The sequence below is a fragment of the Glycine soja genome, chromosome 10, assembly GCF_004193775.1.
Source record: "Glycine soja cultivar W05 chromosome 10, ASM419377v2, whole genome shotgun sequence".
Lineage (NCBI taxonomy): Eukaryota > Viridiplantae > Streptophyta > Magnoliopsida > Fabales > Fabaceae > Glycine > Glycine soja.
The window spans coordinates 46,671,272-46,689,398 of NC_041011.1; the positions used below are offsets into that span (position 1 = coordinate 46,671,272).

An 18,127-nucleotide genomic window follows, 5' to 3' on the forward strand; every position below is an offset into this window, starting at 1 on the left:
GTTATTGTCATATAATCCTGTTTTTATAATGTATATCGTTAATTTTTATAGCTTTAATTTATTTTTTAATCTTTTTCCTCTATGTTTCTTTTTTTACGTTTTATAATTTTACTTCGTGACAAGAAAATAAAATATAAATTACTTATTTATATGATGAATATTAGGATTTATAATTTATAGACTTTTTAAATACTTTAGTGTATGGAGTTAGAATAAAATATTAATATCAAATATAAATATATTATTAAATACTAATTTTCATGCTAATTGATTTTTATCGAAAATTGGTTGATATATTGAATATTTAATTGCATTAACAGCATTTGATTGTATCTATATAAAAATATATTTAAATATTTAGTTATATGGGATAATAATGCATCCAATACGTCACTAAATTGAAAAAAATCTTACCTAATACAATACTTTTTAATTATAAAAAATTTCATATATATATATATATATATATATATATATATATATAAATTTATCAACATATTCACTAATACATATTTATTAAAATTTAAACTAAACAATTAATAACATATTTAAAATATAATCTTATAAATTATAAAATTTGAATTTAGTATGCATCATACACGGATACTAACCTACTAAGCATATATGTTATATTTTTGGCACACCGATCATATGACTAATATATCAATATATCAGGTGTTTCACTCTGATATTAAACCCGTAGATTTTAACAAGGTGTTTGAATCCTAAAAAAAAAGGGGTGTTTGTGACATATTTATCAAAATTGGATCGAAAATGTAACCGGCATGGTTTAACCTGAGCCAGTTTGATGTGACTCAGTCATCCAAATTAAATTCGCCTAATTTAATCCGGTAAGATTTTTTTTCTACAGTTCCTATAATAGGTTTAATTATTAATGATTAATTATTCATTAACATATAATATATTCTCATAATATTATTTGATATCTTAATAACAATATATAATAATTAATCATTATAATATTAATAATATGATTTAATATTTATACATTTTTATCAGACTTATTTATCATCATTTAATAACTTTTATATTTAATTATAAAAAATAATAATTTTTTAATTATTTAATGATAATACTCACAAAATAATTTATAATAATAAATGATTATATCAAATTATATTTTGTTAGGTGTTATATATATATATATATATATATATATATATATATATATATATTGTAAAACCCACTGATCAGTGCTTGGACCGAGTCAATAACCTAACCGATTTTCATAACAGTTTGCGGGACAAGTTTTTCTTTCTTGTTTTATGGCCTGAAATTTTAATAGGGCTAATTTTGTGAATCTAGTTCCAACTTGATTAAAACTTATAAACACGAGTTAAAATTGGATTCACTTACTTTATTGGTTTATTATAGTAACTTTTTTACTATGATATTTTGATAAGATATGATATTAATACGACCATTTTCATGAATTGTCCAGGTTGATGAAATAACCGGTTCTCCATCCATACTTGCACACCGGTTATTCAGGGCACATGCTAAATAATCGAAAATATGAATCTAATGCTAATGCCAATGCCGGCGTTACAACTTACAACCAACAAAAGAACATTAAAAATACAAAGACACATTCCACAAGATAAGATCTTATCCATGTACAACCAAACTCCAAAATAAAGTGATCTCCGGGTTAATAAAGAACAATATATTCCATGGGGCCTAAAAGAACAAACTAAATAAACTTATCCAAAAATTAGATTAGACAAGTATAAAAACTTGTAAAGTTTTTGTGAATCAAGTTAGCAATTCACCCTGCAATTTCCTTTACAGCGCCTTCTCTTGAATTAAGGCTCATCAGAAATTACCCTACATATATTGCCTCCAATATTCACAAAGTTTTATTTTTTTTTTTTATATTGAGAAAATGTTAGGACAGCACTGTTTGGTAATTCCGGGGAGAGATCCCAGACAACAATCATTCTGGGAGGTTCCAGAGAAAATATACCTAGCAGCAAAACTTTGGATTTACATATATATATATATATATATATATATATATATATATATATATATATATATATATATATATATTCAAGGAGAGACACATCTCCCCAATAGTCTTAAGTTTCCAACAAAAACCCAACAAAAAGCACATAAAGCAATAATAATAGGGAAGAAAAGGAATGGAAGTCCCTTTCTGCCTGCTCTCTTCATAGTTGCAGTGTCTTTACCTGCTGCAGCAATGTTTGTGTGCTTGATCTTCAACCTGCTGAAGCTAGACATTCGATTCAATGCTCGGTTCACCAAAGCACTTTCAGCAGCTGATGCAGGAGTTGTAGGTATTGACTCAACAAAGGCCCAGAGAGCAGAGGAGAAGCTACTTGTAGCAACATCTTCCACAGTGCTACTTTGATTGTTATTGCCTTCCGTAGGAAAGCCAACAGATTCATATACAACACCTAAAAAACATGACCAAAAACAAAAACTAGCATATATTAGGGGATATCCTAAGACATTTGTTTTAGATTTTACAAAAGACACTTGAAACTGGCTCGCTTCTCATTTTCCCAGTGGGAATATAGTCAGAAATCTTAATTTGAGTTTTTAAAGATCTCAAAATGGAAAAATTTTATACTCCAGAAAGATTTCTGCCATGCATAAGCTGGCATGTTAATCAGGAGCAGTAAACAGTGAAGAGCTCAGCACAAATGAGATGGGAACCTTGCATCTCCATCCGAATCAAAGAAAGTAAAATCATTATTTGGCAGTGGAGCAACACTGTATCTTGTGCTGATTACTATACCTGGGGATGATAGCGAGAAAGAATCAACAAAGCCTTCTGACGCACTTGGGGTATTTCTTTCACCGTGCATCCAGAATTCACCGACAGTTTGATTGGCATCCTCTGGATTTGGCAGCAACTGGTAACTTTGACTTTCAATATTGCTGCTGACAAATGCATTTGTATATGCATGTGAATCTGTTTCGTGAATAATTGGCCCCAGGTCACGAAGAAACATCTGTGCATCTTGGAACAGATCAAGTTCACTTAACCCATCTTCAAACTGCTGGTACTCCACAGGATTTTCCATATTTGCCAATATAGGTTCAGTATCAATGAGATCATTAATTTCCAAGAAGCCATCCTCATTAAAATCAAGCTCCTTTGCTTTAATGCTGGAAGCAGAAGTGACCTCAGATACTTCAGAAACATGCAAATGAGAAGTAACTGGCTGATTGAAGTCAAAGCTAGGCTGTGCATCAAAAAATTGGTTGCTAGGCTGTGTGATTCTGACTGGCTCAGGGAACATCACAGCCTCAGAGAACTGATCCACAACAGTACTTTGTGTTTCTTCACTAACAACCTACACGATTTTAGAAAAAATATTAGTCAATGCCTTTCAGAAATGACACGTAGAAATTAAAAGAGTAAAAAATCAGTAGCAGCTTTGGAAAAACTGATAGAGAAACCAATATTACAAATCAACAAACAAAAGAGAAACTCCCTTCCAGTTTCTTTATTTTAGTAGAGAAATTCAAATGTAGCATTATATTTCACAAATCCAAAATCACAAGTACAGCAGCTCTTCACACATTTTGACAGAACAACGGGAATCATTACCACTAAAACTGCTAAATAAGCTGGAAAATTTTGATGTCAAATTGGAAGACAGTTTATAGACAACAAGATCAAAACTAGAAAAAGTACATATAATTACATAATATAGTGTCTGCTGCTAAAGGTTTCCTACCCCCACACCCCACCCACACAATAAACAAAAAAGAAATAAAAATAGAGCTAAATTAATGAGAACTTGGAAGAAATATGGAGAAGATCACAGACCTGAGGAAAGTCAGGATAACCATTCACATGCTGCTGATCAAGGACAAGCTCATCATCCAAAATTCCCCTAATGATGTTGTCGATTTCATCATCAAGCAAAGGCTGCAGTACATTACCATTATCAACATCATTTGGAGCCTCCTGATCAGTTGAGTTGATATTAAAATCTACTATGTCATCATCTGCCCACTGTTCTTCATTAAATGGTGCGCCATACTGTTCACCATTTTTTGGACCAGGCCCACTTTTCTTGTAAACCTTGTAAAGTGCATAATAGTCCTGAAGATAAATTTATATCAAAACCCAAAGGTCAGTAAATAGTACTCTTCTCATGATCAAAATGAGTAAGAAAACAACAAATCGAGAAATTTGAAGCAAAAAATGGCCAATTAAGTGGTACCTTAACACCCAGGCATCTCTTAAGCTCCTCTTCATCCAAGGTATATTCATGCATAACCCAATCAGTCCGCTCACCACTAGGAGCTCTGCCTGCATAGAAAACCAGGGTCTTTTTCACTCCAACTGACCTAGAATTGCATATCACGTTACGATCCTTTCCCGTTGCTTTCCAATACCCACGTCTGGTTGCTCGGTTAGACCTTCCACCATTAGGATACTTCCTATCTCTGTGACAGAAAAAGAACCATTGCCTATCTCCAGTTTTCAATATAGATTGCCCTGCAAAATATTACAAGCCATTGTTAGTTAGTAATCAAACAAGAAGAAATTGAAGGGTAATCAGAGTTTTATTTCAGATTAAAGATATTTTGGGAGTATATATGACAGATGGTTAGAGATGCACCCCATATCCTATATGTATAAAATTTTCCTAAAAGTAGCCAAAACTTTAGAACTCCAAAGCATTGACAATATTGAAACTTAAAAAGCCCAAAAAAAAAAAAAAAACGGATGGAATCACTCTTACATCCACCTCAAAAGCTAAAGAAAACAAACTCCTGAAAACACCCTAACAGAAAACATCAACAATAACCTGAACTGCTTAGATCAACAAATCAAAAGAACCCAAATAACACACAACACCTTATTGAAGCAAACCCAAGTCAACGATTGGTACTCTAACCTGAAAAAACACATCCAAAACATCACTTAACCATATGAGCATCAAACATTACCAATATTTACAACATGAAGATCTCAACCCTCATCTCCAAACCAACAACTTCTAAACGATCAAACAAAACAACCAAATCAAAATAAACACAAATCCAAGTCAACGACATAACAATCACCCACAAAAAAAGACACAAGATATAAGGGGTTGATCAATTACCAGGCAAATCCTCAGGATCCCACTTATACACATCGGTTTCACGAATCACGTCGAGCTTCAGCCTCTTCCCACAAATCTTCCGCTTCAGATAGTACATCACCAACTCCTCATCCGTGGGATGGAAGCGAAAACCCGGCATCGACGACATCATCTGGCTGAAACAATCAGCAGAACCAGCTCCTGAAGCCTCACCCATTCTCGATCGCAAAAAAAAATCAAACAACCCTTGATCACCCAACAATAAAAACGGAAACTTCCTTAATCAAAAACCAAAACCCCCAACACGATTCGAGCCTCCGGGTATTCGAAACCGGCGATCGAGTAGAATTAAAAACCCTAACTGGGGAAATCAAATTAGGGGGAAAAAAAGAAACAAAATTTTTTGGAATCAAGAAATGGCGAAGCTGAAATCCCACCACTACATGGTACGAATCGAACCTCTGGGTGAGAGGATTCGAAAGACTGAGTCAGAGAAGGAAGCTAATAGCAGTGGTTGCGAGAGAGAGAGAGAGTGTTGAAAAGAAAGAAACGCGTGAATTGGGAAATTTGTGAGGGTTTTTGGTTTTGGGTTGGGTTTGTGATAGTGTTGTGGTCAAAGAAGGAAGCTAATAGCAGTGGTTGCGAACCTTCCTTCAAGGTGGGATTCAGTGCCTTTGAGTAAAGAAGTCAGAGTGTGAGCTCACTCACGTGATGCGGTTGCGTGGGGTTTAAGTCTCGATCATGTGGTAATCAACGGTGATTAGGGCATTGGGGTTAAACGTTGTGGAATGGGTTTAACTATTTTACGTGAGATTGGGTGTACCGGAGTGGAATATTGGGTGTGAACATTGGTTTCGATATCGTATCAGACACTCCAAATCACATTTTGCTTATCTCGACACCTGTGCTGATCACAATGGTTATTTTTCTTGGCTATCTGTATAATATAAAATAGGTTCAATTACCAATTTAATTTTTATAATTTTTAAATTTATCAATTTTAATTCTTATAATTAATAAGTGGATATTTTAATTGTTAAAACTAAAGTTTAATATGTGAATTTTTTAGTCTTTAAAATTCATATTTTAATTTTTAATAATTTTTGTCGTTAAATTTTTTTAACTCATCTAAAAACTAAAAGAAATAAATTTAGAAACTATAAGAACTAAATGATTAATTAAATTTATAAAATAAAACAAATCTTAACTCTATGAGTGAATATAATTTTTTAAAAGATAGTACATGATTTGTTAGAATTGGTTTAAATTAATAGCTAATTTTTCTTATTTCTAAATTACAATTTATAATTATTTTTATGTTAAATATTTAAAAAATAACTTTTATTGTTAATTTTTCAAAATTAATTATACTCAAACTTAAATAGATCTTACTTTTTGTTCTGGAACAAAGCTAGCTTATTTAGTAAAATAATTATATGAACAAGATATATGAAAATAACTAAAATTAGGATGACTAAAATCATAATAAAGCATGAGATAAAAAATTCAATTAAGCCCTAAAAATAATTTAATTGTATATTTGGATTTCGTACAGTATTTTATGTATATTTTATTCTTCTCTTTTTTAATATGATTTTATTCATTCTATTTCTTGATACATTTCTTCTTATAAGTGTTTAGTTGTTTAAATTAAGTTACTTAGGTCTATTTGATTTACATAAATTTAAGGGATAAAAAATCACAAGATTACTTATTTTAGGTTTGATTTAAAATATATATACATATATATATCTGTGTGTGTGTGGAACAGACAACACAAAAAGTTGTAGGACAACATAGAACAAACACATAAAATATTATTAACCGCTACACCACCACCCTTATAAGAAATGTAAAAGACAAAAATACTCATTATCTTTTCTTCTCTCCACGCGTAACTTAGTGATATCATTATTGTTTTATATGTACAATTACGATCTTAAGATTTTTATATGGCTAATAATATAACAACTATTCTTAAAAAAATTGTTTTTATGTTGTTACGTGGATAAAATATATAATATACATAAATATTATTTTTTATGTAGATGATATGTATTCTTGCAATTTTATTTGAGTCAAATCCAATTATTTTGAGTGAGAAAATTCACTTTCAAAGTATTTAACATAATTAAATACTAATGATTTAAATTCAAAACTTAATGGGTGAAAATGGTGACACGTGAGGATGAATCTTTGTAGTAATAGAATTTGCTTCTTTTGTACGTGTTGGATTATGAGGGTTGACCGGTTGAGTGTGAATTTGGGAAGAAATGAGTTGTTGAAAGGTTGCCGAGGAAAAACAATATGAAAAAGGGAAAAGCATTTTATAGGGGTACTTTTGTCACCCAAAATTTATCTCTCCAGTCATTTTAAAATTGAAATATAACATTTTTTTAATTTTACTTGATTTAATTAAACAATAATCTTATTTATGTTTTTATAAACTCATTTTAAATATGTAATCTCATCCAACTTTTAAAATTAAGAGAAGGATTAAAATTGTAAAATTTGAAAACTATGGAATCAAAATAAAAAATTTGTGAAAACAATAAAATCAAAATTATAATTTAGTTCTTAGTTTTAGGATGATGGAGGACATAAAAAAAATAAAAAGAACAAAATCATTTATTTCCAATTTTATACGAATGAAAAAATATTTTAACTTCTTCTAAATTCATAAATAAATTTCAAAATTTTTAAATTCGTATGATATAAATTCATTAAAGTATAAGCTTAAAATTTTAATAATAATTTTCTTTTTATATAATCTTTTTGAATCTATGAGATTTTTTATGAAGTTTTTTAATAATTCAATCTAGTATGCACAACTAAGATCACATGTATATCACACAAATTTATCTCACAATTAAGTCAATCCTAATGTGATTAAAAAAATGTAATGTAAAAGTCTTAATGTTTTTTTAGTTGGTATTTTATTTATTATTGTAGGGGTTAGACTTTTTTAATTATACGTTTAGTTTAAAAAAAAAATCAGATTTAGTTCCAATATTTTATTATTTTCCTCTATTAATATTTTTTATGTTTGTCATTAAAGAACATGTAAGCGATGATGAGATAGTTATATGTATAATTTTTGTTAATAAATTGTATTTTTAATCGATAATTTTTTTCTAAAATTTACTTTTAATTGCTCAATGATTATTTTTATCAATCTCTATACTTATATACTTATCTTTTCATGAAAATTACTTTTAGTACTTCAACATTTTTTCAAATAATATTAATCCTTCTATTATTATTATCTGACATTTTTAGTCCTTTCTTTCTAATTTCTAATAAGATTGAATAAAATTTGGAGTTTTTTCAAAATCCAGATCCATTTTGATCAATCTTATAAAAAAAATCAATTAACAAACTATTTTAATAAATTGGATTGATTATTTTTTTCTAAACAGTTCGGTTTTTTTTTATGATTCAGTTAAATTTAGTTATATATAGATAAAGTGTCTAAAGAATCAAACCAAATTCAACATCTCACTAAAAGATAATTTGGTTAATTGAATTATTTTCGTAAAGTGATTGGATTTAGATTTTTCTTCAAAATAATTTGTTTTTTTAAAAGCGGTTCAGATAAGTATTTTATTAGTTCAATTTAGTTTGATCTTTCTGAACACCTCTCTAACAACAAGATGTTAATCAATGATGTAACAGTTACATTATATCATCAGCAGTAATGTGATTTATCCTCAAACTGATGTTTTTTGTTTTTTTTTTTTACCAAATACTGTTAGTTCCGACTAGAGTATAGTCACTAGAGTATGGAAAACTTTCTTCTCTCTTTGCATTTTTTTTTTAAATATTAAAAATGCGTTGTTATTTTTTCCAATTATAAAAAAAGACAAATAAAAAAGAAATATGGACAAAAGTAAAAAAGAAAAACTTTTTTCGAACGTTGGCGATTGAAGGAGAGTCTGATCAAGATCACGAGTTAGCAACACGTGTATCCATCTCTATTCTCTCGTTTCCGAACATCACAATTAGGTCATGGAGGAGGGGAAAAGAAAATGCCTCAATCATTTTCTTGTCTCCCTAACACGTTTATTTTCTCTGAGGGGAGAAGGGAGAGAAGATAAAGGGCACAAAAACAATACAAGTTAATTCAAATTTGAAATAAAAATTCGAACTTTTGAAGATCTTTGGAATCTCACAACTGTCACCACTCGCCAGTGTTTATCCATTCGGATTATTCCCTAGATCTGATCGAGCAATGCACTCAAACCGTGGGTGAAAAACCTTTTCAATCATCTGGGTAAGCCATTGTGCCAGATTCCTTAATGGGTTTCTTCTTCATTGTTTGAAAGTTGCATGCTTTGATAGTTCTTGGGGAAGTTTCAAAATCTTCACATTTTCAGGTTTTGGGAATTCAATGTGGTTTAATGCAAAAATCTGTGTTTCTTTCTGTTTTTTGTTTGTTTTGGTTTTTGTAAAGCTTAAGAATCATGCAAACAAACATGTGGTGGAAGTTGCAGTGTTTATTTCTGAGTTGTTTTTTGTTTCTTCTTGGCAAGTGCAGAGTTTTGATTTTCCTTTCCAGGGAATGAAGGAAGTTGTCCAAGTTAAGATCTGGAGCTGTGATGCTGCTTTGACTTGCTGAGTTTGTTTCTGGGTTGGATTGTTTTTGCTTGAAATTGATTGACTTGTTTCCACATTTGAACTTATACAATGGTTTTCTGGGAAGGATATGTGAGCGATGAATTGATGGGCACGTTTGCACCTATCGTCCTTTATTGGGTATATGCTGGATTTTATCACTTGCTCCCACCTTTAGATAGGTATCGGTTGCATACGAGGAGAGACGAGGAAAAGAAGAATTTGGTACCCTTTTCAACAGTTGTGAAGGGTGTTTTACTTCAGCAGCTTGTTCAGGCAATTGTAGCACTCTTCTTGGTCAGTTCTTCAACATTTCAGTTAATTTATGCAAATAGCATTTGTCCAAATTTTGTAGTTAATATAGTTTTTTAGTTGATAAAACTATTCTTCAAGTTTGTGCCTTGTTGCTTGCTGCTGCCTTTCTTCACATTTGTTGCTAATGGCATTTTGAAAATGAAACTGTTGTTCCATTTTGTAGTTACTATTTCGTTTGAATATCCCTATTTCTGGTTGTTGCTTTTGTGTTACTTTCATCTTTTTTGTTTTTAGGATAAATGACTCTTTATGTTTTTCTTATCTTCCCTTTCTATCTTAAGATTTTTAGCATAGGATAAGGGGCCACTTTGTGTCATTGTATGACTTGCAAAATTATATGGTGTCAGTTACGGTAAGCTAAAATTTCTGCATTAAATAAAAAAGGTGTTACTTAAAATATCTTTGGCCCAATTGACACATTTAATTGATTAAACAACTTTAATACCCAAAACGAGACCAAAGCAAGAGTATTAAGAAACCAAGCCAGAAGAATAAAAGAGCCCAATTAAATCTTCTATTAGTGCAGAGTGATATCGACAATATATATTTTCAAGCATACCAAATGGAAAGCAGATAAAAAAAGCAGACTGAAATACACACAGTCACACACACACACACACAAATAGATAGAGAGAGATAGAGAGAGATCGGTGACTTCAATGTTGTCGCTGTTTCTTTACCATTTTAATTTAGGATTACTGTTTTTGTTGCTTTCTCATGCCCTCACAGTCATAATCTTTTGAGCATGAAAACTCAGTGAATTCATTAAACATAGTAATAATTCAGCGGTAACCATTTCCCACCATGTAATGAGTTTAATTTGTCCATCACAAAACAATAGTCTTTTGCTAACACTAGGAACTGTCGGCCTTTTGCATAAATTTGCACAGCTTCAAATGTGATCTCTTTACTGGGTAATATATTTTCAGCATGGGCAGTGTGGCACAATGTGTTTCTATACATAATATATGATCCACCAAATTGCATGGTGTGGCATATTCAGGGGTGATCTATCCAAATGCTTGATATGTGAATGGTTTGATGTTGCAGATGAGCTGGCATATCAACAGTGAATTGTGATATGTAAATGTAAAAATATAAATAAGAAGAATGTTAGTTAGTCAGTCAGTCCGCTATTGTTAGATAGGATTTCATTGCTGTTGGGTAGCTGCCTATAAATAAAGTAGGGCTGTTGTATATTAGGCACACTGAAACAATAACAGAAGTGCAGTGCTCGGCCCCTTGATCTCTCTGTTTCCCTTGTCTCTCTCTATCCTTTCTGTTGTGTTCTTCCTCCCCCTTCTCCTCTTTCTTTCTCTGTCTTTCTGTTTCTTTCTCTCTCCCACTTAAATCCTATATCAAGGTGTTAAATGGTATGAATAGTTTCTTTTTTTAAAATGTTGTCATGCAATTTAATAGTTGATTGTTTGGAAGAAGTAATCTACACTATAGTTGTTAGTTGAATATTTTATTATGAACTAGGTTTGGCTTTAATCTGATACTCTGCCTTTTGCCCTTTCATTGATGGAAGCATCCATTCATGGGAATTTGAGTTCACTCAAGTCTAAAATTTGCCTGAATTTATATTCCACTTTTCTACCTCTGACAAAAGAAGAAAAAATACTATAAGAGAAATCACATCTGGAGGCAATATAAGACCACCACCGCCACCATCAAAGCTTTTATCCTGCTAGGTGAAGTTGGCTACATGGTTGCACGACACCATTCAACTTTGTTAAAGACCAAAGCTTCAAAGATGTTATTTACCATGGGATCTTCCTTGACAACTTCTTCCATTGTGCTTCTTGGTCTCCCCTCCTCTTCATAGGACTAAAAACCATGCAATCTGTTCTTCTCACCGTGCTTCTTGGGACTTTTGTAATTGGTGCTACATCAATCTCTCCTCATATACAATCATTTTGTATCTTATCTTTTCTTGTGTGGCCACACATCCATCTTAACATTTTCATTTCTGACACTCACCTCTTTCTCTTTTACCTCTTTAAAATTACATTCACAAAAACAGCACACTGCCATAAAATATGGGCATTTTTGGCTTGTTGAACTTGGCACTCAGATACTTGGTAATAAGCTAGGCATAAATATGTGGCCATGCTTGAGTTTTATGGGGAAAAAAGTCTTTTTTTTAAACTAACAAATGCACACAATCTGTTGGCCCATAACTTCCCTTTTACTTTGTCAACACTGTAGAAGTATATTTTTTTTAAGAGCCATTTCATGCAAGTTAATAAGGTTAATCTGCATATCAAATTTTAAATGGACCCTGAGATTTGCTCTAGCTATAATTCAGACTCTCCTGAGCTTTTGTTTTGTTCAAAATATATTAATTTGTCTTTTGTGGATCTGTATTTAAGTTTCATTACCTAGTAGGGTTTAGGGTTTGGTTGTTGTTGTAGATATATATTTAGTGTCAGTTGAGCAGATGGTATTTCATTTTGATATTGGTTATTTACTTATTTATTACTCTAGGCTTTCCTGTTTGGTTTGGCAACCTGATGAAGTTACATGTAAACCAGTATATTGCCTGGCCTCTATATACTTAAGAGGTACAAGTTAAGAAATTGAAGTATAGAAGCGATTATATTAATAGACCTGGCTATTGCATGATGAGTTATATACGTTGAATATTTACATGAACTCTTTGTAGTTTCTGGATGCCTCATAAAAATTATAGTTATCCTATCATAATAAATGCAGGGAGAGAGGGAAATTACAGTTGCTATGTTAGAAATCAAATAATTTTCTGTAGACTAAATCTTTAGTTGTCAAGTGACTGATAGTCTGAAACGCTTGCTATAACTTTGCAGTTGACCACAACAGCAAATGCATCTGGTGTTATAGTGCAGCCTTCTATCCCCAAGCAAATTTTGCAAATCGCCATTGCAATGTTCGTGATGGATACATGGCAGTACTTTGTGCATCGGTACATGCATCAGAACAAGTTCTTATATCGCCATATCCACTCCCAACATCACAGACTTGTTGTTCCTTACGCAATAGGAGCCCTTTACAATCACCCCATCGAGGGTCTTCTACTTGACACTGTAGGTGGTGCCATCTCATATCTTGTCTCAGGGATGACTGCAAGAACAGCAGTTGTATTCTTCTGCTTTGCCATCGTGAAAACAGTTGATGATCACTGTGGATTGTGGTTGCCTGGCAACATCTTCCATATCTTTTTCCAGAATAACACAGCTTACCATGACATTCATCATCAACTGCAAGGGCTGAAGTACAATTATTCTCAGCCATTCTTTTCCATATGGGACAAACTTCTCGGGACATACATGCCTTTCAATCTTGTAAAGCGGCCTGAAGGGGGGTTCGAGGCAAGGCTAGCAAAGGAATAGTCACACTGTAGGCATCTGATGGCATCATTTTTCCTTAGGACCAGACCAGAGGCTTTACCACTGTAGGCATTTCTCAAGTTCATTGGAGCTTACTGGCTTTTTCAGTTCATCGTGTTACTTTAGGTTTGCCAACCCACCTTGTGTAGCATAACTATGATGATGTGATTAAGGAGTTTTTTCATTATTTATTATGAATTTATGATGTACTTAAAACACATTTTTGAAGGTGTAAGTTGCTAAAAGAGTACCGTACCGGGTTTTTACGCTGGTATTATTTGTGATTCCTACTACTGGTTCACTTGTATAATTTATTATGAATTTTTATTGTAATCCAGAACCATTGGGTTGTCGAAGATATCATTATAATCCATTTACTTTTGAATGGTTAAAAAAAGTGTTCATATATAATTTTGTCTTTGAAAATGACTAACTTGTGTTGAAACTTCTTGGGTATGTAAAGTAGTCTTCAAATTTGTTAATTCTGTAACAAATCGGACTCTCCTTTATGATTCTGTGAAGTTGATCGAATTTGGACGCTATGTTTGTTACGTAGTTGATCGAAATAATGTTATGAAATCGATCAATTAGGGGACTTAATTGCCTTAAAATTACATGTTAGAAAATTAAATAGACAGAAAAGGATTGTCATAAAATTAACGGATTTAGAAATGAAACTAGTTGGGTGGTCCAATCCACGAGCTGACACTCTTTTTGTCTGGAATAGTATTGTATTTTTTTTTGTCGCCCATTTTAGGAACTATTTAGTAATTTAATGAATTGCATTTTAATTAATTAATTAATTTTTGTATTTTCAGCTAAAAATATAAGCTTAATCACATTTTCACTAATTGAATAAATTACATTAAATTTAAGGAAACAAAATTATTGATTGATTGATGATTGACAAAAATTAATGTATAAATTAATATTACATTTATTAATTCTAATTTAGTGAATGATTAAATTTAAGGAAACAAAACTATTATTGGTTCACACTAAAAATTAATGTTAAATTAATATTACATTTATTGTATTTATTGATCGCCCAGATAAGAGGACGAGTCCTGGTGCAGCGGTAAAGTTGTGCTTTGGTGACTTGTTGGTCATGGGTTCAAATCCGGTTTTGGAAATTATAAGTTATAACAATATTGGTTTTTCTTTTTTATAATTTAAAAGGTATTCATACTCTATTTAAACTTAACAAAATAGTTGTATCGGTAGTCAGATGAAGAAAATGTTTTTTAATATTAAATTTTAATTATACAAAAATAAACAATATTTATACAATCCTCGTTCTAACATGCATTAACATGCCTTATAATTTTGTAAAAAAAAAATGCCTTATAGTTTGAAACGGTAGAAGACTAATATATTCTTTTTTTTAAAGGTAATATATTCTTTTTGAAAATCAAATAAGTATATTATCATTAATACTTTCAGCTGGTTATTAAATATATTAATACGGAAAAAATATTCACAAAATTCCTTGAACAGAAACAAAAGCCGTATTATTCTTAATATCATACATATACATGGATTGAAAGAGAGAATCTATTAGTGCAAGAAAAGCGACACATATATTTAGAAACAAAACAAAACTTACAATTCCTTGATCAATATGAAATAGAAACAATTCACCAAATAAAATAAAAATGAAATAGAAACAACATATACAATTGAAAAACAAATTAAACATGCAATTGCTTGATGAATGATTTATTTTTGGTTACATAGATTTGTTTTTTTGTTACCATTCGGATCAATATGAAGTAGAAACAACATATACAATTGAATGAATAAATAAGAATTAATAGTGGGAAATGCAACAGTAGAATTTGACTTAGTTGATAGAGCTGCAAATCTTTCTTATGATTCCAGCTGAAGCAGTTAATGGTTGAATATCTCCCATTTTAATCATAGCAGCTGCGAAGTCGGACTTAAAGGTTGTAGGCTTATTGCTGTATTCGGACACAATAGAATCTGTAGATCCTCCACTAAACAGAACTTGATCTGATTGAAGAAGACCCTTCTTCTGAATCAAATTCTTGAAGTAGTTGTTGTCGAAAGAATTGGGTGTGACCAAGTCTAGTGATGCCAATTTCTTGTCATTATCATCATTACTAACGGATGGACAACCACGTTGGCGAGTGCTAGCAAATCCTGCATCAATATCACTTGCATTGTTGTATATTCTTCCACGAAATGTGAAGCATTGAGCTTGTCCGATTGTGTGGGCACCTGCATATGTTTTCATAACATATATTTGTTTAATAATTGTCTAAGTCAAAATTGTGAAGCTTGATGATTAAGTAGTTACCGGATAGAGTAACCATGTCTCTGGCAGTGAGACCCTTATTATTGAATCTGGAGATAAGAGTGTCAAGATCGTCTGTGAATCGTGGAAGGTCACTAGTAGCCGAACTTTTGCTTGCAGTGGTTGAATCTCTTCGTCCAAGCTTCACAGTCCATGATGGACCTCCCACCTAATCAATAATTTTAAAAAAAATGCATGTTAATTATTTAGTTAGTTAAAACCATGAAATTAATTAACGTATATATAGCTAGCTAGTTTGTTACAGTGACTTACAGCAAATGATGCATCACGTGCTGCTACTGCTACAATGTCAGCACATGACACAACTCCGGGGCATAGTTTCTCCACCTCAGATTTTGCTTGATCGATGATGTTATATCCCCTTATTGAGTTTGCATTCTGAAGTGCACTCTTTTCGCTCTCAATAGAGGAGCTATCATCAAGCAAAATTGATGCGTCACAACCCTGCAATATGGTTCGAATTAGGATTAGCAAGTTAATTAAGCACACGCATGCAATTAATAAATCAACATATATGTACCTGAACAAAGCAATCATGAAAATGAAGGCGAATGAGAGACGCAGCCATGCGGCGCTCCGCAGATACTGCACTGCGAATCACAGTTCTTATGGTGCTGAGTGCAATGGGGCAAGCACTGTCGTAAAACGTAGAAGACAATTCTGCATCACATAATATTGTGCCTAACAGCACCAATGTGACTAACGAACTTGTGATACTAGAAGTTCTATACGCCATGAATTAGTTTCGTATAACAGGAAAAAATATGAATATTAATAAATGTATGAAAAAAGAGGCTGCAATGGTGATCAATTTATAGTACATTTGATAGAGTGAGAATTTGTCATAGTCACTAAAATCCGCTACAACGCGGTGCCGGTGCGTACTAAAGCTGGTGGCGTATGAAATACTATGTATATATGTATGAAACCTTTTGACATTGTGATTTGTGATTTGTGATTGTGACCCATTCTTCATTGGTTGCTTATCGCCAATGCCAGCTCACGTGATATGATGTTAATTAAGTTGACATTTTGACTTTTCCTTTTGAATATGTCTTAATACGAAAATGCATGCACTTAAGGAGATGACAAGTTCTCGCTCGTACCTTGCATTCAGTAATGGTGTTCAGGTTAGTTTCCTAGAAAATTATTGCACAATGCTCTAGTGCATAAAAAATAAATCAAAGAAACTATATTCGGTATAATACTTTTACAAATAAGAGAAATATAAATTGAAAAAAAGTGGGATAAATAGAAAATAAAGATTTAATGCATGTGATTGAATCATCATAAGATATATGAAAAGAAAAAATGAATGATAAAAAAAAATCGTAAAAATTGTATAACTCAACTACTCAAATATAAATATATGAAATATATCTCTGAAGACTATATATTTATTTGATCTTTAAAATAAATTATGAATATTTTCTTTCGACCTAATATTATAGGATTTCTTCTTCATATATGCTGATAAATAAGGGTGTTTGTGAGCTAGTTAAGGTCAGTTTTGGTCAAATTCAGAACTCAATCCAATCAAATTTGATCAGTTTAGTTCTCTTTAATTTTCATAATTTTTTTTTGAAACTCAATCCAACTCAACACATTCATGAACGATTTGGTTTGATTTGGACCAGTGGGTTACCATTTAAATTTGATCTTTTTTTTTTTTTGTTTAGAATTACTATTTTATATCATGATTCATCCAGATATTTAATACAATTAATACAATATTATCAAATGTATGAAAGTAGTAAAATTAATTCATTTAATATCATCAACATAATATTCTAAAATAGACTAATACAAATTAAAACAAAATATTTCCTATAAACTAATTTCTTGTAATAAGCTTAATTTCAACCAGATTTGCTGAAACAAATAAACAAAATGTGATTCATTAATATTATAAACATGGTAGTAAAAATATATATGAAAAAAAAAGGTGAAACAAGTAACAATATACCTAAAAGTAATATCTTAAGAAGTTCTAACATTAGTAATTACAACACTTGGAGTCTCAAATTAATAGTATTTAAAATCAAACCAAACAACTCTAAGATACCTATGTGTCAATAAGGAAGTTGGTTTAATCTTATGTTAAGGTACCTAACTCACTCATTGATTTCAATCATAATTGATTATTTTTTGAGATTTTGAAATTGCTTTCTCTTAGTAAGTGTTAATATGAATTGTGACTTGTTTTGTATAAATGGTTTTCTGGACTTATAAATCTTATAAATTGTTTCCACCCAAGACTTAAATGGAAAAGTCTATTGGAATTTAATGAACTGATTGTAAGAACGATTTAAAATAACTTTGGATGTTATGAATTGAAAATAAGTATATTAGGTTAAGGAAATTTTGACATGACTTTCTAATTCAACTTGTTAGAA

The 18,127-nt window shown here is 31.4% G+C and overlaps 3 protein-coding genes across 5 annotated transcripts; 1 reads left to right on the forward strand and 2 right to left on the reverse strand.

The window, feature by feature from the left end:
- Positions 1-1,593: 1,593 nt before the first annotated feature.
- LOC114370604 (NAC domain-containing protein 17-like) lies at positions 1,594-5,700 on the reverse strand. The gene is made up of 5 exons (XM_028328002.1): positions 5,118-5,700; positions 4,227-4,504; positions 3,827-4,105; positions 2,786-3,347; positions 1,594-2,441 (listed from the first exon to the last, which is right to left on the reverse strand). The coding sequence occupies exons 1-5, from the start codon at positions 5,311-5,313 to the stop codon at positions 2,074-2,076; spliced, it is 1,683 nt and encodes a 560-aa protein (XP_028183803.1). The 5' UTR covers positions 5,314-5,700; the 3' UTR covers positions 1,594-2,073.
- A 3,421-nt stretch (positions 5,701-9,121) lies between these two features.
- LOC114372396 (very-long-chain aldehyde decarbonylase GL1-9-like) lies at positions 9,122-13,790 on the forward strand. 3 transcript variants are annotated; one of them, XM_028329926.1, is made up of 3 exons: positions 9,122-9,369; positions 9,634-10,007; positions 12,854-13,751. In XM_028329926.1, exons 2-3 carry the CDS (start codon positions 9,783-9,785, stop codon positions 13,394-13,396), a joined length of 768 nt encoding a protein of 255 aa, XP_028185727.1. In that variant the 5' UTR covers positions 9,122-9,369; positions 9,634-9,782; the 3' UTR covers positions 13,397-13,751. The 3 variants fall into 3 exon arrangements, with proteins under 3 accessions (XP_028185727.1, XP_028185729.1, XP_028185728.1); XM_028329928.1 differs by having other exon boundaries at positions 9,655-10,007; XM_028329927.1 differs by lacking the exon at positions 9,122-9,369 and adding an exon at positions 9,402-9,472 and having other exon boundaries at positions 12,854-13,790.
- Positions 13,791-15,144: 1,354 nt separating this feature from the next.
- On the reverse strand, positions 15,145-16,483 carry LOC114369646 (lignin-forming anionic peroxidase-like). The gene is made up of 4 exons (XM_028326879.1): positions 16,252-16,483; positions 15,984-16,175; positions 15,714-15,879; positions 15,145-15,634 (listed from the first exon to the last, which is right to left on the reverse strand). The coding sequence occupies exons 1-4, from the start codon at positions 16,465-16,467 to the stop codon at positions 15,237-15,239; spliced, it is 972 nt and encodes a 323-aa protein (XP_028182680.1). The 5' UTR covers positions 16,468-16,483; the 3' UTR covers positions 15,145-15,236.
- Positions 16,484-18,127: the final 1,644 nt, after the last annotated feature.